General features: G+C 29.4%; 2 protein-coding genes across 2 annotated transcripts; one reads left to right on the top strand and one right to left on the bottom strand.

Annotated features, from left to right (window-relative positions):
- Window positions 1-776: 776 nt before the first annotated feature.
- LOC127287266 (coiled-coil domain-containing protein 6) lies at window positions 777-26403 on the bottom strand. Its single transcript, XM_051314106.1, has 6 exons — window positions 25936-26403; window positions 22253-22793; window positions 22000-22135; window positions 2352-2479; window positions 2108-2217; window positions 777-2022 (listed from the first exon to the last, which is right to left on the bottom strand). The coding sequence occupies exons 1-6, from the start codon at window positions 26155-26157 to the stop codon at window positions 1867-1869; spliced, it is 1293 nt and encodes a 430-aa protein (XP_051170063.1). The 5' UTR covers window positions 26158-26403; the 3' UTR covers window positions 777-1866.
- LOC127287259 (uncharacterized) lies at window positions 10642-14301 on the top strand. The gene is made up of 2 exons (XM_051314093.1): window positions 10642-13361; window positions 14231-14301. The coding sequence occupies exon 1, from the start codon at window positions 10688-10690 to the stop codon at window positions 12614-12616; it is 1929 nt and encodes a 642-aa protein (XP_051170050.1). The 5' UTR covers window positions 10642-10687; the 3' UTR covers window positions 12617-13361; window positions 14231-14301.
- Window positions 26404-26430: the final 27 nt, after the last annotated feature.

A 26430-nucleotide genomic window follows, 5' to 3' on the forward strand; every position in this document is an offset into this window, starting at 1 on the left:
TATATTTACAACAAAATTATAATTTTCGAAATCTCAAAAAATGAAATTATTTTTTAAAATCCTAACTGTAACTCGATCAAAATTCAATTATTTAGAACATATTTCAGTTGAAAATTCTCTAAAATTGTCTGAAATTTGTTTAAAAAAAATGTCATTAACAATAAGTCAAATTTATAAAAGTTTCAATTAAAAATCTACTGAAATTCAATTATTTCACAAATTCGTACTGCCGTACGATGTAAAAACTTAGGTAACCGACATTGTCGCTTAGGGTGATTTTAGCGAGTTCTCACTACTGAAATATCGGCCAAAGCGACAATGTCGGTTACCTAAGTTTTTACATCGTACGGCAGTATAGTATATTAACCTAATTTGGGTACGCTGAATTCAATGGCGTTAGCCGTTTTCAAAGATCGGGTCAAATTTTTTAAATAATCGCAATTTTTTTTTTTTTGCCTATTAACAAAATACAACATTTTTTCTAATCAAAAAGAATAAAATTGACTTGAAACTCGTTACTCGGGAGTTTTTGGGGTCGCTGATTACGAATCCAGTGTCAGTTTTTCAAAATTCAAAATGTCGAACCAATATGACGGTGTTTTCAGTAGGAATAATTTTGCTATTTGTTAGCAAGTTAAGACCGAGACTTCAGAAAATTCTGTGAGAAGTTCAATTTCCGGCGACAACAATAATATTTTCAAGACAACGAATTTCGGCATCAAATTTTCAAAGGGGACAATTTTTTTATTTCAACTTATTAAATCAAAGAACCCATGTAAATTAAATGTTAAATTTAATTTTAAAAATAATACATTTTATTATAATTAATAATTAGTTATATAATTAAAATTACACGATTACTAAGAGATTTTTTTTTTTTTTTTTTTGAAATAGAAGATGAATATATTTTAACACATAAATGAAAAAAAATGTGTAGAGTGAATAAAAACATAAAAGAGCAACTATAATACACATGCAAATGAATATCAAATCAATAATATTAGTTGCTCTTTACTATAAACATTGAATCAAAGAAGATATTTAAAATATCGTCGTATAAAAATCATAGTCTCAAACGGCTCTTTAATTAACCGTTTTTTGAATTGTTTAAATTAAAATTAATATCTGCCATTAACATTTCAACAATATATCAACACAGCACACCAAATTTTTTTTTCATAGCTTATCGTTTTTTAGCATCGAATCACAAAAATTTTAAAAAAGAACAAAACTTATTTAAATTTCACATAAATACTGTTTATTAATATTATTATTATTATTCGTTATTATTACCATCATAATAATCAGCATCAATTCTAATAATCATGAAGAATAAGAAACAATTTACATGGTACTTTTTTTTCCAAATAACATTTTTAGTGACAATTTTTTTTTTTTAAAGAGGAAACCTGCACACAGTCATATATTATAAACCAATCACTTATAATTACGCTATTGTCAAAACAAATTTAATATCTGATATTTATTATTATCATAGGAACGAAAATTTTCTAATAAAGTAAGTACCTCGTTACGTGCATGTGTTGGTGTATTTTGCACCTTGTTGACTGTGGATACACATTAAACATTATTAGAAAGTGGACGAGAGAAACTTATACAGCAACTGGTACTTTGCTAACATGATAAACTTTTTTTTTCGTTAAACGTTCAAAAGATATGCATGTGAACCAGCTCATGTCGCGTTTACTTCATCGGATATAGTCCTTAAAAGTTTAATAAAAATATTTTCAGCTTTAGCGAAAAAAAAATTAAAGTTGTTTTCGTTCGCTCTCTCTCTCTCTCTCTTTCTCTACACCGTATGAAATAATTATATTAAATCATAACATTAATTACTTAATTGTTAGTTTATATTTTAGCAATATCCATGGGACATCCAGCCGATGTATTTGCATGAATAATATTAGCCGATGATGAACTTCCAGGACTAACAATAGTAGGTGGAATCGCTGGTTTGACAAATCTGTCTGAAGCACGCCTACTGGATGGCGCTATTATGTGACTCTAAAATAATAGAAAAACAATTATTAACACAATTTTACAAAACTAATTCATTAAAAAAAAATAATAATTTAATAAATTTACTCACTCCTGAAGGAGGTGATGAACTTGTAAATGGAAGATTAACACATTGACCACAAGCATAACATCGATTTATGTTAGCAGTTTCTCGAGAAGCTGAAGTCATTGTATTGATTCCTGAAAATAAATTTAAAGAAAAATAATCTCTAATTTCGAATCAATTAATTTGAATCGACAAAAAGACGCATTTCAAAAGTAGAAATTTAGGATTTCTTAAAAATCGTTAGTATAAATTATTAATAATCTTTTACCTGGACTAAGAGGTCTTGAAGAACTTGGAGAAGCATTATAGGGTACAGGACTTGACACAGTGCGGCTTCTTATGTTTCCACCTGACATGACGATTTCATTGTAATGACGTTCTTCTTCCATCTCCAAGCTACACAAGAATTAAATTATTAAATAACAGTAATAACCCGTATGTTATATATAGTTTAGGTGATGAATGTCTGAACTTGTGATCGTTCTATATTTTTTAATTGCCTTGTTCATTCTCATCTAATATGAGAATTCATATTCTCTAAAGGTAGTGAATTCTCATCCACTACCTTTTCCTCCTCCGTCTCTCCATACACCCATGTAACACATGACTCCATTCTTCCATATCATAGCCACATACCCTATAATATTTTTTCTCTGCATCCATCCAATATTTACACTCCTTCATTCCTTCCCCCATCCTAAACCTGCATACCCTATTCCACTTTCCAAAATTTTTTATTTCTTCTTTTTAACCCCTATATCATCCTCTGCTTTCTTCTTTTTAAATGCCTTCTGGTATAGCCAAGTGTCAGAACAATAAACCAAAAGACGAAAAAGTACCAGAATAATCTGAATGAATCATTGTTGGTAATACGGATCAGATAGCAAAAAGTAAATGCAGATGACAAGAAATTTGAGATCAAATCCAATACGCTGTGCACTTGGAAACGGTGGAACACATAGGTTAGGTACAATTTTATGCGTGAAATTGATTACTATGACAATTTTTATTGCCCTCCATTACTTTGACACCAATATCCTAAATAACAAAACTCACTCACTTCTTCCACTCTTTTCCCATTCTTTCACACTTTTTCCTTTTCTCTTCCTAAATCTCATCACTTTCGTTTTTTCTTTATTCACAGTCAAATCCTTCTCTCTCACGTACTCTTCAAACTCCGCCATTAATAGTTTCACTCGACATTCATCCCCAACCAAAAGAACCACATCATCCGCATACGCTAACGTATAAATCCTTCTCATCTCCAAAATCATATCACCCTTCCCCGTTCTGTCATTCTTTCTTCTTAGTTGGTCATCAACAAATTAAACAAAATCGGAGTCAGAGGGCTAAATTTTTTACTATTAAATATACAATTTCCATTTAAAATTATTTTGTATTACTTGTCACGGTGCGCCAGAAGGTGATTTAAATAAAAATGAATTGGCACTTAAAAATTCTTTTTGATTATGATTTTTAAATGAATAAAAAACATTTCTCAATAGTTTTTAAAATCAGTTTACGTGTCCAATTTAAAAAAAATTAGTTTTTATATAAAAAACAGTAATTTTATGGAGAATCAGAATTTATTTAATCTAATAAATACTGTAATAAATGATAAAATAATTACTTATTTTTAATTTTACATATAAATAATTATATTGCTGTAGTGTTTGTATCCGATTTTAAAAAATTAAATTATAATGTTAAAAGAACTATTTTAAGAAGGACAAAATTTATTTAAGAGAGTCGAATGGTCTCTGAAATTCTTTGGAAAGAAGAGACCTTTAATTATCGCCCTATAAAAACGGCACTAAACGTGAAAATGATAAACATTAATTTTAAAATACTTTCTTCTTGAAAGACGGACACTTTTTTACAAAAGCAGCTTTTATCTTATATAAATATATATATTTATATATTTTTATCTTATATAAATTTCCTAAATCCGAAAGATTATGCGAATCCATACAAAAACACGATTGCAAAACGAAAAGTAATATGACAGGTTCATTACCTCCTGCCGCCATCAGATGGCAGCAGCATGCAGGGCGCACAAAGTCGCAGCTGTTATTAGATTACTTTTTGTACTTTTTGTTTTGCAACCATGTTTTTCTATGGATTCGTACCGTCTTTTGGATTTAGGAAATTTAGAAGATGAGGATTTTGGCTGATTTTGTTAAAAGTGTTCGTGTTTCGAGAAAAAAGTATTTTAAAATGAATACTATTTCACGTTGAGCGCGATAATTAAAACTCTCTTCTTGCTAAAGAATTTCAGATACCGTTCGACACTCTTAATGCGCATAAATATAAAAACAAAACAAGAAAATAACTTCAATGTTAATAAATTTATATGAACCCAAATCTAAAACATCTATTATCTATACGCATATAAGTATACATTAAATAAATTCTGATTCCTCATAAAACACTATTTTTATATATTTAAAACTCAATTTTTTTAAAATTTGGCACGTAAGTTGATTTTAAAATTTATTGAAAAATGGTTTTTATTTATTTAAGAACCATAATCAAAAAGAATTTTTAAGTGCCAACTCATTTTTATTTAAACCTCCTTCTGGCGCACCGTGTTGTAATTGTGCAGTAAAATCCTCATATATCTCTTTTCAAGTGACCAAAAAGAATATGAGAAGTAAACGGGAATCCGATATATTCGGATAGTGTTACATACATTTTTAAATCCAATAGGCACAATTTCAGGACATTATTAAAACATTCTAGAGACGTTCCTGAGGCATACATAGAACATACTTTAAGTCGTCTTTTATATGTCTTCGGAACACGGACGCAATTACCTATGACACTCTGGAGCGTTCTGAAGTCATCCTAAAGATACGTGGGGTATTTCAACGATTTAGCTGTCCAAAAGTCCACTTTGTAAAGTTTAAAAAAAAACACGTAGAAAATCTTGGATAGCTCATTAACAATATGTGACTAAAAATTCGTGAAAAGCGACCCCAAAACTATAAGTACACACCTTCAGATTATATAAAAATCATCAATTTAATTTTGGCCAACTAAATCGTTGAAATACCCTACTGTGAGACGTCTTGGTGCCTACTGGCTGAAATACAAGTGAAATTGAAGTTTAAAAAATTTAGTAAAGAATACTTAAATATTGATTTGCATTGAGAGTTGATCCGCTTTGTTTATTTTTACTTAAAAATTTCAAAATATAACCTAAAATACTTTGATTCTTTGGAGCGCTACCACTGAACTATATATATCTGGAATGCTGTCTGCCATTGAAAGTCGCGAACCGAGAGAGGTCTGATTTTTGTATCCCCCTCTTTGTCGGTAAAGGTCCGTTAGAAAATATTTAACAGTATGTATACGTGAACATGACATAACACAGTTAACAGGAAACTTTTGGAACGTATTGTACTACGCTTGCGCAGTTTAGCAAGAGAAGAAGAGGGATACAAGACTCAGACTTCTCTCTCGGTTCGCGACCATCAATGTCAGACATCATTCCAGATATATAGAGTTCAGTGATTTCACGTTTTGTCTGTCGAGGTGATAGGACATTTTTCGTCCTTCTCCGCATCTGTGTTGAAAGAAAATTATTCTCTCCTTTTGATTTCTATCTCAGTTAAATTAAAATTATTTTTGGAGTTTTAATCAATCTTAAATTTTTGTCTGTTTATTTTCTTGGTTTTTTAGTGTTGTTACTAAGTTCTAATAATCGAATATTTATGTAAAGGAATATAAAGGTTTATAAGGAAATTCCTTTGACTGATACTAAAAACTTTTTGCATCTGATTACAATTGAAGGAATAATTTACCACATATTTGAAGAGATTTATATCGATAATTCTGGAAAGGATTTATATTATTGAATTGCGAACATTTTACAACTGCTTTTAATATTATCTAAATGGTAACCAACTTCTTATATTATCACTGTATTTTGAAGGTCAGCTATTAAACAATTCTTATTGTCAAATTTTGGTATTTAAGCACAATTTATATCTCTCCTTTGTTTATTTTGTGTCCTTTATTTTTCCTGAAGGTGATAATTGATTTTGACTTTAGTTGATTAATCTTTTCTATTCCTATAAGAAATTCCTTTGATTTAATTAAATATTATTTCGCTTTCGCCTTGCTTTTTTTTAAATATATTTTTTTGCAACGCTATAATTTTTCTTTCATATTTTAGATGATTTATGAAGGAATTTTCAACTGTTTTTAAATTTGATGTTATAATGTTTGTTTAATTAAAACTGCTTTTGAGGCTGATTATCCGGTGAAATGGTTAGAAGGGAATAGATGATTTAAATATAGTAAGGGGAAAGAAAAAATAAGAGTGTGGAGAGAAGGAGAAGGTAATTCCTTTTTTCCTGTTTTCCACCTCCACCTTCCCATATCTATGATTTTTACTGTTTTATTTATTTAAAATCTTTTTAGTTATTCGTTCGTGAAGATGTCTCAGGGTTCCGCTAAGTCATATGAGGAATCCTCCGTCTCAGTTTCGGAGAATGCATCCGGTTTAAATGTTAAGGGTAAGGGATGGACAAAAGGCAGAGGTTTTTCATTCCAGAATTCTCACCTTAAAGATAGAGATCACCTTGCTCCGGGTAATTATGGAGTGAAAACATATATTCCTCTTTCTCAGAGGCCGAAGAAGAACTCCCCTCCGAATAAAAAGAAGAGAAAAAGTTTATTTGAGACATCCTCTGAAGAATCTTCTTCAGCTCCTCCATCTGGATCACCTGGAGTTTCTGATTAAAAAAAGAAGCACCTTGAAGAAGTTACTGACTCTATTAGAGAACTGAATGTTGATGGATGTACTGGGGTTGTTCTCCCTTGTTGTTCTTCTATGCCCAATGATGTTTTGATTCCTGATAATCTGAATGGGGAGAATTCCGTTGTTACGGATAACAACGAAGTTCCTCTTCCTAGATCTTCTTATGTAAGAATCCCATTTATTTTTGGTCTTGTTCAGACAGCAATATTGATCTAAATAGATATAATGATTCTTCTCTTCCCCCATTCCTAGTCTTGATGGAATCCTCTATTCACACTAGGTCACTAGGTAAATATGACCCTCTTGCATTATGCGGTAATCTGGATGCTGTTTCTCAGGGTTCAAAAAGAATTTTTAGAAGTGGCAAAAATCAAGTTAAATTTTTTTGTGATAATTGTCAGGATGCAAATAAATTGGTTGATTCGATCGATTTAAGAGTAGCTGGATATAGAGTTTTTATATTGGACAGTTCCGTTTTTAAGAAGGGGTTTAATAGAGACTTTCCTATTTCTAAATCTATCTCAGAAATAGTACAGGAATTAGTTCCCGAATCTAGAGACAATCTTATATCAGTTAACAGATGCTTGGATAATGGTGTTGTAACTGATAAAGTAGAATTCACTTTTAGATCACAATTTGTGCCTCGGCATCTTTTTGTAAAAAAAGACCTTTCGAGTTTTGGTCTTGCAATTACTCCAATTATTCACAGACCTCCGAGATGTTTTAAATGCCAAAGATTTACTCATGTGGCTGATCAATGTAGGTCAACATCTCCGGTATGTTCTCATTTCTCTGGTAAACATCTTTTTCAGATCTGTCCATCTCATGATGAAGAACCCATCTGTACAAATTGTAAAGGACCCCATGAATCTGTTTCAATTAATTGTCCAATATACGACTTTGAGTATGTTATTTCAAAATACAGATATTTGAACAATTGTAATCGTTTACTTGCTCTTAAGCTTGCGACGAACATTGGTTCCGAATTTATTAAAAATAGAGCTCTTAGAACTCTTGATAGACAATCGAGAGACCAATCCTTCCGGTCGGAAGTTAGTCAGGAAAGTTCTCAGACTCATATTGAGAAAAATGTAGAGTATCCGGATGATAATTCCGTAAGGCAAGTTGATCAATCTATGGTTCAATTGGTATTTAGTACTCCTAATAAAGAACTCCAAATGATCTACGATCTTGATGTTGCACCTAATGTTGCTCTCCCTCTGGATTCTGAAAACTCAGGAGGATCTGATTCTGCAGTGGTAGCTGCAGATGCATTGGATGAACTTAGTCAAAATAATATTTAGTGGTTTATGGAGGGAGAATGGGATGGATGAGAGAAGGGAGGGAGGGAAAGGAATTTTTTTTTCTTTATCGTTTTTTTTGCTTTCGTTACGGAGCATTTTATTTGGATTCTCAGCCTCTATTTTTGTTCATAATCCTTTGTTTGTTTATTTTTTATTTTTATATTTTTTTCTTTCTTCATTTTGTTTTTGTTTCAAATTTTAGTTAATGTTACTATGGTACACAATAATCAAAAGTTTTTTGTTGGCACATGGAATGCCCGTAGTGTTGTAAATAAGAAATTTGAAGTTGAAGCTCTTTTGAATAGAAATAATATCGATGTTTTGTCGATTACGGAAACATGGTTAAATGATAAATGTCCAGTGTGGGAGGTTTTTGGATATAATACTTTTCGTTGTGACGAAGTAAATCGTCAAAAGTCATATTCTTATTATTTGCCATTTCTCTCCGGTCGAATATTAGTAACCATTAGGGTAGGGTCAATAGTCCTTTTTGATTGGCCCGGGTGCCGACCCCGACCGAAGGGAGTCGACCCCCCACGAACAGGAAGAGGATGAAAGGAAGAGGATCCATATCAGTTCGTAAATCGATGTGTACAGGGCGACACGCATATTTTCATCGTACGCGATCACCCACAAATTATTATTCAAATTATTAGTGTTAATTAGTTATTTATGTTATTTTGATTAATAAATACATTGGTGTGGTTTTGGAATTGCTGTTTCTTTTATTGTTGTTCATCGCTACATCTGTTTGTCCAGCAGAAGTCAATAGTAAGTATATTATTAATTGTCGTCCAGTCTCACTTAAAAACGTGGTAAGCATCGCCCCGGAATGTTCGATGAAGGTTCCCCCCTTTGTGTAGAAATTAGTTATGAAATATTGATAACGTGGAGATGCAATTAATTATCTAAATTAATATCCACCGTTATATCGTAAAGATAGGAATAATAATATTGCATGTGGTGGTACTTTAATGTTGGTTAGGAATAATGTGTTGTCTAGTCCATTCTCATTTGGGGAAGATTTTTCAAATTTTTTTGATGTTGTTGGAGTTTTGGTGGATACTAAAATGGGAAAAAAACTTATTGTATCCATTTATGTTCCTCCTGCAAAGCGCATTCCTTATGTGGTTTGGATTAATTTTCTTGAGGGTCTGACTCATATTCAATGGATAATATGTGGTGATTTCAATGCACATTCTTTGTCTTGGGGTTCCACTTATGATTCTACGAGAGGTTTGGATCTATCTAGAGCATTTGATATGTTTGGTCTTATTGCCCTGAATGATCAAATTCCAACAAGAAATGATGTGTCTGGTAGAACAAATAACAACTTGGATCTTATAGTATTGTCTGAGTCAATTCTTTTTCAAGCCTCCTTTGAGGTTTCCGAAGATTCCTATAATTCTGATCACTTGTTGGTTCTAGCTTCTTTTGACGTTGAACCTAAGTTTGTGGTTTCGGAATCTAATAGAATTAATATTAAAAACGTAGATTGGATAAAACTTGAAGAGGATTTGAGGGATCCATTGAGGATTGTTGAAGAATCTCTGGATTCTGGTCTTCCTCCTAATGAGATTTATGATGAATTTTATACTCTTCTTGTTTTTGTTCTTGAAAAAAATTGGGCCTTTCGTCCAACAAATCATTCTGGCAGAAGGAAAGCCGAACCTTTATGGTGGGATGGTGATTGCGAGAGTGCTATTATTCGTAGAAAGGAGGCAAAAAGGGATTGGATAAGGAATCAAACTCCTGAAACTAGAGATAATTTTAGGTCTGTTGATAATGAGGTCAAATGGTTTCTTAGACAAAAAAGAAGGGTTCCTTTGTTTCTTTTTGTAATTCCATTGGGCCCTCTTCTACTGGTTTAGATAAAACTTGGAAATCTGTAAGATCTTTTCAAAACAGAAATGCTCCAAAAAGAACAAATATATCCAACGATCCTAATGCAAATTCACTTCTCGCTCTTCGTTCTGATTTGGTCCAGGCTAATATTCTTCCAATGGATTTTCATCCTCTTCCGGTTCCTGCTGATAGGGATTTTAATTCTTTTAATTTTCCTTTCTCAAAGAAAGAATTGGAAACCGCTTTTTTATACTGCAAAAAGTCTCCTGCTCCGGGTTTAGATGGTGTTAGCTATGGGTTGATTGATAAGTTGCCGAAATGTGCCAGAGAATTTTTGTTTAAATTGTACAATCAGATGTTTTTGATGTCCTCCTTTCCAGAAGTGTGGAAGGATACAAGGGTTAATTTTATTCCTAAACCGGAGGGAAGGGATTTCGTCCTATTTCGCTTACATCAACTTTTTGCAAACTTTTTGAAAGATTGGTTCATAAACGTTTAGAGTTTTTGATTGAAACCAATGATTGGGTTCCTTCTGCCCAATATGGTTTTCGAAGAGGTAGATCGGTTCTAGATTGTGTTTCAGCTGTTGTTACGGATATTAATCAGGGTTTTGTCAGAGGTGAGAGCACTCTTGCTTTAGCAATAGATATTAAAGGTGCTTTTAATTGCGTGTCACCCTCTATTTTGATGAGACAATTACACGATCTGGATGTGCCTTCTCGTATTTATAACTTTATAGGTTTTTTAATTTCGAAGAGAAATCTCTTTTTCCAACATGATTTGAGTAAATCTGAAACTTGTGGTGTGGGTGTCCCCCAAGGTGGAGTTCTCTCTCCGATAATATTTAATCTTATTTTAAGGGAACTTTTTAATCAACTTCCTTTGGGAGTTAAAGCAGAAATGAACGCAGATGATCTTCTTATCCATGTTAGATTTACTTCTGCTGCGGAAGCCATTGATCTTTTGAATACTACTGTTGCAATTTTGTCGGGGTGGTTGGGTTATGCAATTTCTGTCTCGAAATGTCAGTTGGCTTTGTTTTCGAGATCTCAAATCAATGCAGGAGACATAGAATTGGTTATTGATGGGCAAACATTGACGGCTGTGAATTCAATTATGTATCATGGAATTATTTTGGATAGAAAATTGTCTTGGCTCCCACATATTAAATATATTGCGGGTAGAGCAACTGCTGCGGTCAATGTGTTGAAGGCTATGGCTAAGGTTTCTTGGGGTGCTGATCCATCATCATTACTAATGGCATATAGAGGTCTTGTCAGGGCTCATTTAGAATGGGGGGCTCCCCTTTTTATGTGTGCTAGTCAAACTAACTTAAAAATCTTAGATAAAATTCAATATTCCGCGTTAAGTGTTGTTTTGGGGTATATGATTACAACCCCCATTAGTGTTCTGCTATCTGAGTGTGACAAGCCTCCTCTGTACCTTCGTAGATTGATGTTGACTGACAGATTTTTACTACGGTGTGCTGCTTGGCGTGCTAACCCTTTAATTTTTAAGTTGCAGTTGCTGTATGAGAGGTCTTTAACTAAAAAATTTCGCAATTTTAACTTTGTAAAGTTGTCACTTTTTTCTTCATATATAAGAATACGTGGTTTATTGGGCAAATTGGAAAAATCTAAAAAAGTATTATATTATGATTATAATTGGGATGAAATTTCACAGAAGATTCATATTGACATTCACAGTGGTTTAACTCTCAAGGGTCAACATAATTCTGAACAATTATTGAATGATTTTTTAATTTCTGAATTTAATGACTCCACTGCTATTTTCACTGATGGTGCTCACGATGAGCGGAAGAAGTCATCTGGTGCTGCATTTTTTATCCCTGAGCATAACTTTAGATATGGGATTAGGATTAATGGAATTAAGTCCCCTATTTCCACTGAAATGACTGCTATTGCTTCTTCTTTGAAACACATAGCTGCTTCTGAAATTTCGAAGGCTATAATTATTACCGATTCTCGTTCAGCTCTTCAGGGTATTCAAGATGTTTTCAGGACCAAAAGTACTCATCCTTTAATTCTTAAGATTATTAAGATGGTATATTCGATCTTGGAATTGGGGAAGGTGATTGGTTTACTATGGGTTCCTTCTCATTCGGGTATTATGGGCAATTTAGAAGCTGATAGATTGGCTAAGTTGTCTATGTATCTGAATGTTGGTCCAATTGGAAATGCTTCCGTTTTCGATTTTAAAGATCTATTATTTAATGATTATAAGAGCTGGTATAGAAGCCTCTGGCCTCATGCAAGGAAAGTTAATTCAGCTATTAAATATTTTTCACGTATTGGCTTTAAAGATAAAAGACCTTGGTTTCGTGGTTATGATGCTCCAAGAAGGGAAATCAATGCGGTTACTAGGCTGAGGACTTCTCATGTGTGTACTGGTGAGCATTTTAACAAAATGAATTGGAGGATTGACGTTGGCTGTCAATGTGGATTTGATCTGAAAACCTTGAGACATCTTTTTATTGAGTGCCCAAGGCTTTCAAATGGAAGACCGGCTTTTTTCAGTTTCTTGTCAACAAAATATTCTAGTTTTAACACTGATACTTTCGATTTTCAGGCGATTTTTTTTTTTGCTAAGTGTTGATTTTGTTATAGAATTGGGTAAATACCTTCATTCTGGGAATGTGATTCTTTAGTTATCTTATTTCTGTTGTTTTTTAGTTATCATTAATCTAATTTTAAATTTAAATAAGCTTGGCGGGGGTCGAAAGTCTTGACTTTAGCAGTTGACTTCCTTCCCCCTCCAAATTTTTTTTTCTCTTATTCCCTCCTTACACTGAGAGAAATGGATAGTAAGAATTTGATAGTAAAAAAAAAGATTGTACAAGGTACCATCATTGTGTTACTGACAAGAATTTACTATGAACATTTTACTATCCAAGATGTTACCCAAAGACGTAAAATGTGTTAGCTTTTGGATTGTAGTCAGTACTATCAAATATTGCAAAAATTAAATGTGAGCGCATGCGCTGATTGTGGTGTATACTTCGCCTATTCAATTGGGGTCCTAGTGTTTTCACGCACGTGTTTATACATAGTGAAAAAAGTTGTGAATAAAAAAATGGACGAATTCGTTAAAAATGTATTAATGTCATGGAATATGGAATCTTTGATTCCATCTTTTGGAGGTAGGTTTATTATTTTGATTGAATTAGCGAAGACTGAAGTGTGAACGTGTTTATAACCTCAAAACAATTTTGCGTTGTTTAGACGGTGAAATTGATGAAGAAACGTTTAATTTACTGGACAATGATACAATATCACTCATTATTCCAAAACCAGGGCCTCGCTTAAAATTTTTTAAAAAATTTCAAGATTACAAAAATCAAGTAAGTTTTTTTTTCATTTGTATAAATGTACACGTGTTTATTGAAATTTTTTTTTGGAAAAAAAACTTTTTCATATTTTTTCTTACTTTTTTTAAACTTAAAAATTAGTAAAATGATACAAATTCAATTGACTCTGTGAAAAAAATATACCGTTTGATAAATATATTTATGTTTAAGCAAGTCCTTTTTATAGACGGAGTGAAAAAATAGACATACTCTTTTTTATGTAAAAAGTTTAAATTCTTATCGAAATGTCTTATTAAAATAAAATGAAATTATTTAAGTTTACAAAAAAAGCGAGGTTAGGTTCGTGTATATTTGCCACTCGAGAACGTAAAGAGATTTAAATATGTTATCACGAGCAATTTTCTTTTTTTTTAATAAATTAGTTTTTCGATTTTTTGGAAGACGTGAAGGTAAAAGAAAAAACAATCTTTCACTTTTCTTTAAATTTTAGACAACGTTTCGGTGGTCTGGTTCGCCACCATCATCAGGTCACTTTAATAAAAATTATATTCAAATAAATACAACACAAATTTAAAAAAATTCTAACATTAAATAAAAAATAAAAAAATTAATTTTTTACCTAATTACCTTATTTTTTAATTTTTTGTTTAATGTTAGAATTTTGAAATTTTTAAATTTGTGTTGTTTTTATTTGAATATAATTTTTATTAAAGTGACCTGATGATGGTGGCGAACCAGACCACCGAAACGTTGTCTAAAATTTAAAGAAAAGTGAAAGATTGTTTTTTCTTTTACCTTCACGTCTTCCAAAAAATCGAAAAACTAATTTATTAAATAATTGTGGAAGAATAAATTATATATTTCTTTTTTTAAATAAATAATAATTTCAAATTTTTTTTTAGAATCTGTCTAACAATTACAAAATTTTGGCGACTGCAGAAAATCCCATCATTTCAAGGGATAATGTAATAGAATCCAATGAAGTCGAAGAGGATAATTCTATACACAGTTTTCTTGGGTGTATCAAATTGATACAAGAATTAAGATCAACTAATGCAACGTTTTGAATGATTATAAGGTATAACTGTCATGGCTGGCATGCTCTTATTGACAAGTTTATTAATTAATTTATTCACTGCACTGAATATTAAGATATTAAAAATACTTTTATTATGAATTTTAAGAAAGAGAGAAGCGAAAACTTATAAATTGCGAGCAATTAAATAAGAAAAAATTTATTTCGAAATAAAATGAAATACACTAAGCTTTATTTATGTTTATCACATAAGATTTAAGTTAAATTCACAATCACAACACTTGAAAATTTTTAATTATTTTTATGGTTCAAATAATTATCAATAATTTATTTATTATAAATGAACAAAATTTAAGCAATGCACGCTTGATAAATATTTCTAATTAATAATTTCCTATTACACAATATCATAATCGACATATATGACATTTGTAAACAAACAGGGTTGGGAAACAAGAGCCCAAAATATTTTCGTCCAAAGCAGAGTTGGGTAGGATTCTGTTTCACGTTTAAGGTTAACGCACATGTAATTTTGAAATAGGGAAAAACTGAATAATTACTTTTTAATAGTTTTGTTAAAAATAATTTGAACTGTAAAAATAATGAAAAAAATTCAAATCTTGCGATCTTTTTTCAGACAAATGAAAACTCTATTAATTAGAAATTCTGATAAGAATGGCGAACGTTGACTTGATCAAAAACATGAAAAACTATATTCTGTTTCACGTTCACCTCTTAATTGCAATGGTTTAACTAATGAAATTTAATGTTTAATGTTAAAATTAAATGTTTAATGTTAATTTAAATTTAATGTTTCAATCATTGAAACTAAACTATACTTTTATAAACAGGTTGAGAGCCTTTTCGTGATAACTGAGCGCTCATGGCGAGAATTTGGAAAATGCATACACTTTCTGAAAATTATTGTTGGACATAATTTCAATCCTACCCAACTCTGCTTTGGACGAAAATATTTTGGGCTCTTGTTTCCCAACCCTGTTTGATTACAAATGTAATATATGTCGATTATGATATTGTGTAATAGGAAATTATTAATTAGAAATATTTATCAAGCGTGCATTGCTTAAATTTTGTTCATTTATAATAAATAAATTATTGATAATTATTTGAACCATAAAAATAATTAAAAATTTTCAAGTGTTGTGATTGTGAATTTAACTTAAATCTTATGTGATAAACATAAATAAAGCTTAGTGTATTTTATTTTATTTCGAAATAAATTTTTTCTTATTTAATTGCTCGCAATTTATAAGTTTTCGCTTCTCTCTTTCTTAAAATTCATAATAAAAGTATTTTTAATATCTTAATATTCAGTGCAGTGAATAAATTAATTAATAAACTTGTCAATAAGAGCATGCCAGCCATGACAGTTATACTTTGATACCAATTCAGGTATCAAAAAATGATCCCATATTCTGGATCATTTCTTGAAAATGATCCAAATATTTGGATCAATTTGATACCTTATATCGAATCAAAACGTTGCATTCTAAAATGATACCATCAAGTTTACAGTGTAGAATTGGTCGATAATAATGTAGGAAATAATCAGCCAGACAAAGAAAATTTTGGGCAATTAGAAAAACGCTTCAAATCATCAGAACCTTTTTCAAATTCACTCTTTCCTGGTGTAAGTTTAACTATAAATTAAATTTAATTAACTAACAATTTATATTTATAAAGCCAATTTTAATACAAATTTCAATTTTTATTTTTTAATTGCAATAACAAATTAAATTTTATAGGGATTGCGCAAGTATTTTGAATCGTCAGCAGACGGGAAAATAATTTTGAGTAATGAAAATAAGATTGATGAAAAAATCAGAAATCTTATAACAAAATGTGTTGTAGATCATTTACTGTTGAATTTTTTGACTGACGGAATCACGTAATTATTTCAATATTATTATTACTGTTACCTAAATTATAGTATATGTATATAAAATTAATATTATTTCCGTTTTTCAGAATTTCAAAATCTAGATTTATTCAAGCTAGTGAAGAAATAGTTCATTCATTTCCACAGGAAAATAAAGGAATTTATTTTGTTCCGTATAAAAGGGCAACAAAAACATCGCCTAGAACGTTGAATTGCGGAAAATTGTGGAGCAGATTTAATTATTTGAAAAAAAGTTTAGGAAAAGATCCAACAGAAAATGACATCTCATCGGCGAACACTTATGAAATTTCTGATCCTGAAATAATTGCAGACATTAATGCATCTTTGCAATTTTTAAGAAGTAATTTGGAACCATTCGAAGAAATTTTGAAACATTGGACAAAAACTTTCTCCCATAGATGGAGTGTTCTAGAGAATAAAAGTATTTCAGATTATATGGAAGAATTTCCTATTCTCCGAATGCAAGACGGTTTGAGACTGCTTCTATCAGATTTCGATAAAAAATTTAATGTATTAACAAGCAATAAGTTATATTCGCGATGGGAAAATCTTGTACAAGCTATTTGTGCAAGCTTGATAGAAAAAAGCATTCTCACGCAAGACTCGATTACTCCTCAAAACAGAGGTACATAATTTTATTATTGTAATGCATTTATTATTTAGTAAGTATGATTAATTACTGATATTTATTTATCACCATGAATTATTAACAAAATTTTAAATTATGTATTATTTTATTGATTTATTATATTTTATTGATATACAGATGCAATCGCTTTAAATAATTTTACATATTTGTTTCCACAAACTACAAACCGAGGCAACACAAAAGATAAAGGAAAGAAATGTTGGAGACCATCACGATTAGAACGTCAGAAAAGCTTCTTTCTTCACCTCAATGTGTGCACAAATTTATTTATCGATTATTCATTTTGCTTATAATTTTTATGGCTATTAGAGTTAAATTTATAATCTTAAATTCATAAAAAAGTGGATATCTTAACCTATCTTTAAAAGAATTTAAACTTTATTTATATTTATACAACTTGTGTTTTTTTGTAGAATGAGAGTGATTATATCCAAGAACTGAACATAAGGCAAACTAAATTAGTAAAATACGGAGATACTATTCAGCCTTTTATTGTTTGCATTGGGAAACTGAGCCTGCCTTCCAGAATCTACTTGGTGATCAACGATCAGAAATATGTTATGGAAAGTGTAGTCAAAGCGTTAGACTCCTCTTTCAAGAGTATTTTTGCGCTGAATGCAGGATACAGTGCAGAATCCATAACTGTATGGAATTTTCTACAAAGATATGTATACGACATTCACGAAACAAATGAGAAGAATTACACCGGAATTTCTTCAGTTTTAGCAGATCTAAAAAAAGCAGGATTTCAGTAGAAAAAGGTATAGAGTACCTTCAAAATCTTGTTTCCCGTTTCTAGAATTTAATTAACTACAGTATATAAAAAAGACTGATATTTTGTTTATATGTTCGTGATAATAAATATTAAGAGAAACGTTTGCATAATATATTGGTGATAATAGATTTAAAAAAAATATATAAATACGTTTTTAAGACATTTAAAAATGTTGAAAGTTTAAAATGTTTATTAGTAGTTAGAAAAGAGAGAACTAGGTAGTAGTATGTTTTTAAATATTTTATTATAAAAATATTGAAAAAAAATTTTTATTACAAAAGAGAAAGATTTATAATTAGATTTGTATATGTACGAAGACTTCTGAAAATATTGCAAAAAAATTGTATTTTTTATTCGTATTCGCAAAATGCTTTGATATATTATAAAAAAAACTTTATACTGACAAGTATATTTAAGAGTTCCTCGCAATATTTATTAATCCGAAATTTATTGTACTACGAAATCTAACAATGAAGTGCTACTTATGTAAACGTTCTTTTGATTCGATCAAATTTTTGATATGCCATTATAGAATTGTTCATAAATTGGAAAAAAATAGTACCTATGTGTGTAGAAAATAATTGTACGCGTAGTTTTTCATTACTCGATTCATTTAGAAACCATTTACAAACAGATCACTCGCCGAAAATGAACTCGGCTCCAACTACAAAATCTAGAAGTCGAGATACAACAATTACATCTGAAAGTCAAGTATTTTTACCGGGTACCTCACTAAATAATTGCAATAATTCAACCCTTACAAGTAACGATAGTATTTGCATCGGTACTGATAATAGTAAGAAAAACGATGTAAACGAATTACCTACTGACGATGAACTCTTGGAACTTATTGAAAAACAAATGTGCACATTCATAACTTTTATTTATAGTATTAGTGTTTTACCGCGAAACATCGTTCAGGTCATTATTGATGAATTTAACAATATAAACTTACCATTACAAATAATAAAATCGAAAGTATTAACAATATTTGATCAGTATAAAGTCCCACTCGAGGTAAAAAACAAAGTTAATTCAATGTTTCAATTATATTATATGGAAAAATTTCGAACGGAGCATTTAAGACTAAAATATTTACAAAAAAATGGTCTATATATTAAACCAGAACCACATATCATTGGAGAAAATTTGGAAAATATAAATGGCATACAGACTCCAAAAAATTATAAAGCAGACACAATGAATATAGCTGAAAATTTAAAAAAGTTTCTTGAGATCGATGGTGTTTTAGACTCGATGGAAAAGTACGCAAACGATTTGCAAAATCAAAATAATTCGGTTCTTAGCAGTATTTTGCAGGGAGAGTTATGGAAAACTAAAATTGCTAATTTTGATGGTAAAACAGTCTTTCCAATTCTGTTAAATTATGATGATTTTGAGACGGGAAATTAAGTTGAGTCTCATTCAGGAATTCAACAAGTTGGTGCAGCTTATATTAGTATACCTGGAATACCACCACCTTATAATAGTTTTCTCGAGAATATTTTCCCAGCTTCTTATTTTTATACAGCAGATTTAAAAAAATTTGGGTCCAGAGTAGTTTTTTCAAAATTAATAAATTATTTTAATGAATTGGAGAAGCATGGTATTTTGGTCGAAACAAAAGAACGTAAAATACAAGTATATTTTATTTTTATAATGGCTCATGGTGATAATTTAGGAATGAATAAGATTTTAGGATATAATCAAAGTTTCAACTCAACCAACTATTGCCGATTTTGTAACGCAACGCGTCATGAAGCTCGATTCATGACATCAGTAAAAAATACACATTTGAGATCATACGAGGAATATGTACGAGATTGTGAATTAAAAACAAACGGCGTAAAAGAAAACTGCATTTTCAACGACGTATTTTCTTACCATGTATTAGAAAATTATGCTGTGGATATCATGCACGACGGTTGGGAGGGAATAACCTCATTAGAAGTGGGATTAATTTTACATCGACTTATTATAGTAGACAAAATTATTCCATATGAAATTTTCGACGCTAAATTATCTAATTTCAATTTTGGTTTTGAGTCTTGTAAACCTCCAAAAATAACATTCGAAAATATCAAAAATAAAAGTCTCCGAATGTCTGCAGCCGAAATGAAATGTTTCGTCACGTATGTGGGCATAATTTTTGGCTCAAAAATTCTAGAAAATAATGACTATTGGTCTTTATATATTAAACTAAGAGAAATTATGTCGCTTTTGATGCCGAAACGAGTGTTGCGATCATTTAAAAACATTAATTCAGGAGCATCACGAATTATACATAAGATTATTTGGGCCACTTAAGCCGAAACATCATTTCTTCCTTCATTATCCTGATATAATTAAAAAAATTGGTCCCGTGTCAAATGTTTCTTCCATGTTATTTGAATCGAAACATAGAGAATGCAAATTATCCACAAATCCTGTCGCAAGTCGTGTGAATATTTCCCACACTATTGCTGTGAAACAGCAATTAAAGTTTGCACATCGACTCGCATCAGGTACTGGTTTTGAGAAAGATTTATCTCATGGTCGAATTGAAAGTATGGAGATTGATAGAGATTTAGAAGAATTTAGAGAAACTATAAGTAGTGACAAATTTTCGATTGTTCCATGGGTAAAAGTCCATAATACTACCTATAAAAATGGCTACATAGTCTCTCTAAACACTGATGGTGATTATCCTGTCTTTGGTGAGATACAAAACATTTTGTTAAACAACGAAGACAAAGATGTAATTTTCCATTTAATAATTTTTCAAACACAATTTTTCGACGAAATTTTGTGCGCTTTTAATGTTACTGTTAGTTCTAAAAAAATGTTCATTAGTCAGTCGGACTTACGATCACATAGTCCTCAAATTAAAGTGTTTAGAGATGATTTCTTAAAAATTTACATTGTTCCACGTTTATAACGGAATAAAATTAATAGTTCTTATAATTTAATTGCATTTTTTTTAATGTGCTTATCCCTATCGCTGAATATCCTTTATCACTTGTTAAACTACATACCCATAAAAACTTTTTTAAAAAACTATAAATTCATCAACAATAATAATAAGTTGTACTAAGAAAGTAAAAAAATATAAAATTAATTTTTTATACCAAAAACTGTTCAGGAAATATAAAATTTAATTTAAATTGAAATTATTTAAAATTTTAATTTTTTATATATAATTTTTTTATTTTATTTTATATAAAATTAAAGAAAATTGGATAAAATTTGTTTGATTTAAAAAAAAATTGTTAACTTTATTATGAAATTCTTTATTCTCACTATACAGAAAATTGTTTTTATAATAAATCTAAAAAAATTGAAAAATGTTTATTATAGGAATTAGTTAAAAATTTGTAAAATCATTAAAAATGACCCCCTGTTTCTAAACATATATGAATAAAATATTGACAAAGTAATTTCCTCTTTCATTATTTTAATATTATTTAAATAATTTGCCATTTCTTAAAAAAGCGTATTAATTAAAAAATTTAAATCTCACAATTTACATTTTAGTTTTGTTAAAATCATTATATTAATAGTGTATATCTTTGATAGTACTGATAGCTATCTCTGATCGTATAAAATTTTTAACATCAAAGATTGTAAATTGTACAATCAAATTTCTATAATCATCTGATAGTAAATACTACAATATATATCGCTGTCTGTATATTTAGCACTAAATATGGTTGCCCTTAACATCATTATGTTACCCAGTAGCATAAATTTCTCTCCGTGTAGATATTGTGCAATGTGCAAAGTGGACTGATCTATGGACAATACTTTAGTCATTCTTGAATGCATCAGTTTCGTAATCTGGACAATGCAAATATTCTCGGTGGTGTTGTGAATGGAACTTTAACTATTCACATTGTTTCTGGATTTATTTCTTTCAAAAGTGATACTCTTAATACTAATACTGGATTTGACTTTTACTTATTATCTAAACCAAGTGAATAAGTGTTATCGGATTTGACTTTTTTCTACAACTTATTAATAAAGTGAAATTATGCTAACGGACTATTTCAATCATTAATATAGTTCTGGTGAAAAACTTGGGAAATTAAGTTCCCTATATAGTTATAATGTGTTTAGTGTTTTGGCTATCTGCATTGCAATAGGCCATAGAATCAACAAAAAAAATATAGAGTTCAGTGAGCGCTACACATATGCTGACCTTAATAATTTACCATTTGGATTATAACTTCAAAATTGGATTTATTTTAAAATATCTTCATTCCAGAAACGCTTTTCGGGTAATAATGCCTATAATTAAAAAATGTATCATACCTTGATTCTGATTCAGATAAATGTCTGCATAATGCTTCACGTCGTTCCACCTCAAGTTGCAATTTCCTTTGGAGCCTCAAGTTCTCTTCTCGAATTTGTTTCTCCTCATTTACATAACGCTGCATTTTTTCTGTGTCTGTTGTAAAAAAAATATATATAAATATATTACAAGAAAATTTTGAGACCATTCTCATAAGCACAGTTATTCTATTAGTACTATAATTGTAAAAATGAAAATTATTAATAAACTTACGTTCTTGTTGAGAAATCAAAAGATTATGCCTCAATCGGACAACTTCGCTTCTCAATGTTTGTATGTGTGTACTTAGATTTGTAGCAGTATCACCGTTGTTAATTTCTCTTGGCGAAGTTGGATCTGACACTGGTTGATCTAATTTTATTTGTAGCATTCTTTTCTCAGCTTCAAGCTTATCCATTCGTTTCCATAATTTATTGACTAAAGCTTCTTGTTCTTGCTCTAATGTATTTTCCAATTCCACTTTCTCTCTACGCAATTGTTCCAAATTACTTTGTTTCGCAAGTGTTTCAGCTTCTAATTTTTCAATTTTTCTCATAAGTTTGTTCACAAGACACTCCTGTTCTTGTTCTAAAGTCTGCTCCAAACGACATTTCTCTTGTCGCAATTGATTCAATTTACGTGACAAATCATTCGTTAGACATTCTTCTTCTTGTTCATAATGATGAGCCAATGTTTCTTTTTCTTTTTTCAAAGCTTGTATTTTTTTCAACAATGTGTTACTTATAAACTCTTCTTCCTGTTCTGCTTTAGCTTGCTAAAATGAGAAAATATCTTCTTTTAATTCCGTTCTAATATCCATTATTTTTCTTTATTAATAAATTTTCATTTTAAAAAAATTGGGGATGAGACTTGTAAGTTTTATAAATTAGACACGTTCCCTGACAGATTAACTCAATCAATCACTAAGTGAATTTGATCAGGTTTCGCTCAAGTTTGATTTAAAGCAAACCTAATTTTTTTCTCCCAAATAAATTTTGACTACACAATTTTATTACTTAAAGTTAAATATCATTTGCTTATAATTAACAAATATATTATTCGACTACATAATTTTCAAAAACTGAATTAGTAATAAAATTATTTAATGTAATAAATAATTTTTAAATTGAACAACAACTGTCAAGAAAATTGTGATGAGTCAATTTTAAAATTGGCGCCGAAATATTTCTCCCGTTTGATTATTCAACCATTTGCAATGTAGGATAAATGAAAATTCTGAGTTTTAAGATTTCTATTAAATGACATTTCGTGTTAATAAAAATTCAGACAAATGAAGATTTGGTTTAATGAAAATTCTGGTATTTAAAAATTCGACTTAGACGAAATTCTGTTTAATAAGAATTCTGATAAATAAAAATTCGTGTTAAGAAAAATTCTTTTCAATAAAAAGTATGCTAAATGAAAATTATGTTGAAAGAATAAAATTTGAAATAAAAATTTGATTACATAGAAATTCTGTTAAGTATAAATTCTGGTTAATTTCAATTAGTAATTGAATAAGTAATTGAATGTTAATTTAAATGAAATTCTTTTTCCCAAATTTTTATCTATATAATTCTTTGTTTAATTAATTATTTCAACAGTTTCAATCTAATTTTTCAAAAATTCAATAGAAAACAAGGTAAATAGAAAGAAGGGGTAACTCGAAACAGTAGTTATTTCAGTTGAATAAAAAATTTTTTTAAAAAAATACGGCCTTAAACCTTGAACCCTAGATTATCCCCAACAGGTTCTAAGTATTCTCCCATTTTCCGCTTGTCAATTAGCAGCAATATATACAAAATTATTTCCTATTGCCTAAAAAATTGAAAATCAAAGAAGACACCCTTTCACTTTTTTGACTCGCATTTAAAAAAAAATAAACTAAAAATTCATATTATTATTTATAATTATCTCTTATTAATACTACAACAAAAATCAACTTTGATTTTTTCATTTTGCAAAATTTAATTAAAAATAGGAGGCTGTTTCTATTTATCCCTAAAAACTGGAAATTCGGGGTAAATAGAAACAGAAATTTCAACATTATTAGAGAGAGAGAGAGAGAGAAGATTGTTTCTATCAACTACAACACTATTTTCAGCACTATAAAAATGCATTGAAAATAGTATTCATCTATATTCTCATCAGTACATAGTATTTAACACGGTTTATTTTTAAACTTATGTAATGCATTATTATTTATTAGTTTGAATTATTTTATAAATAAGACCATTTTTTAAGTAATTCTTTGTATTTTTTAACATTTGCATACTTCAAATTAATTTTTTCTTAAATTTTGTAAGAAAAAACGACTGTTTCATATTTACCCCTAAATTTTAGCAAAATTGAAAAATTTCAGGGTAAATAGAAACAGTTAATTATTGCGATTTAATGATATCCATATTTTCTACTACCCCATAAAATTGTCCCACGGAAGTTAAATAATAACTCAATTAATACACAAAGAAACCTAAAGTACTGCGATTTAAAAGAAAAAACTTATATTATTGGTGAAACTTAGCAAATCTGTTTCTATTTACCCCAACTGACCCTATTTAAATCATTTTTTAATTAATGTTTATATTTACAACAAAATTACAATTTTTAAAATCTCAGAAAATGCAATTATTTTTAAAAATTTTAACTGTAACTCCATCAAAATTCAATTATTTAGAACATATTTCAGTTGAAAATTCTCTAAAATTCAATTATTGTACAAAATTTCTTTTTCAATTAATTATTTCTAATAACTTTAATCAACTTTTTCAAAATTTCAATTACGTAAAATGTTTTTTTAAATTACTAATTCTTCAAAATAAAATTATTGTTTATATAATTTTTAAAAAATTTCAAAAATTTAAGTTTATTAAAATTTTAATTGAAAATTTCAAAAATCAATTAAAAATCTTTTGAAATTTAATTATTTCCAATAAAAATATTAACTCGAACTCATCCAAATTCAATTAGTAATTGAATAATTAATTGAATGTTAGGTAATTCAATTGAAATTTTTATTCCCAAATTTTAATCTATATCTATCAGTTGAAAATTCTCTAAAATTCAATTAATGTCTAAAATTTGTAAAAATCTAAAAATTTTAAATCAAAATCAAAAATATTCTAAAATTCAATTATTTCACAAATTTTTATTTAAAATTAATTTTTTTTCAATAATATTTTAATCAAATTCTTCGAAAATTTCAAAAATTATAATTTTAGTAGCATTTTTAAAAACAAGATATTTATCCAGTACTTTTCATAAAATTCGTTAACTTTTCCCTGATTTTCCTTACCCGTGGCAACTATGATTAAAATTTGTACTATTCAAAATTAGGACACATAATAATTGGGTTAATGAGAAATTAATTTTTAGATTATACAAACATTTTGTTAATTAAAGTTTTGAAGAAAATATATTCGACTTATTAAAAATTTTAGTCAATAAAAAAATAGACGAATGAAACAATTGCTAAAAATATTTTTAATGACTTTTAGATCTAACGGCGAGGCGTAGATAATCATATGTCTCGATTAAAAAAAAAAATTAGAATTAGAAAAAAGGGCGGAAAAATGGGATGAAATATAAAAAGAGAACAAATAGCAATTAAAATTGAACAAAAATTCAATCTCTAATATATTTATAGTAAAAAGAATTTGAAAAATTAAAATATTTCTCAATTGAAAGATTTCAACTTTCTCAATTTTTTTTATTTTCCCCTTCTCGCCGGGTATTTCAACAGCAACTTAAGACGAATATCCCCTTTACAATGTGAACAATCAATAAAATCCTCTACGACTACTGATAATCGACTTTAAAAAATTAAAAAATGCATTACAATTAATAATTTAGTAAAAATGAAAAAAATTGAAAATTATAGTTTTTTTTCCTATTAAAAGATAAAATATTGAACTTACTATAATGACAGAAGCTTGTCGGAGGCTGCGATTTTCCTCTTGTAATGCTTTTACACGAAGCTTATATGTATCTAATTCAACTTTTAATACGCGATTTTGTTGTTGCAGTGATTCTATTCTTTTTTGCAGTTGTTCACGAGTTATTGGAGACGGTGGCATCATAATTGGGCCACCGTCAATTGAACTTGAATCACTTTCAGATGCGCTATCACGGTCAGCCATTTTTTTTTCTTCTTTCAAATTCTATGGAAATTTTAACTATCAAAAAAAATTTAATTCATATCTAAAATATATGTTTCTTCTTTTTAATATAGAGCTCTCTTAATATTTCATTGAATACACAATATTAACACATTAACTGTAATATTTAAAAACAATGATCGGTTTTTATTTCTCGTTTCTTTATAAACACGTGCTCCCTAATAAAAATAAATCAGCTGTTTTATAAATTTCTAGTCATGGAGAATGAACGTACAGACCAGTGATAGATGACCA

This window comes from Leptopilina boulardi, unplaced genomic scaffold (assembly GCF_019393585.1).
Source record: "Leptopilina boulardi isolate dan_hultmark-lab unplaced genomic scaffold, ZJU_Lbou_2.1 LbouV2_368, whole genome shotgun sequence".
NCBI lineage: Eukaryota > Metazoa > Arthropoda > Insecta > Hymenoptera > Figitidae > Leptopilina > Leptopilina boulardi.

Bases quoted from the DNA above. Each gene is read 5' to 3' on its own strand.
- LOC127287259 (XM_051314093.1), top strand. From the start codon at position 10,688: ATGAGACAATTACACGATCTGGATGTGCCTTCTCGTATTTATAACTTT.
- LOC127287266 (XM_051314106.1), bottom strand. From the start codon at position 26,157: ATGGCTGACCGTGATAGCGCATCTGAAAGTGATTCAAGTTCAATTGAC. The intron at 2,480-21,999 runs GTATGATACATT...ATTCTTGTGTAG, and splicing joins TTATCTGAATCAGAATCAAG to CTTGGAGATGGAAGAAGAAC. The intron at 2,023-2,107 runs GTGAGTAAATTT...CTATTATTTTAG, and splicing joins GTTCATCACCTCCTTCAGGA to AGTCACATAATAGCGCCATC.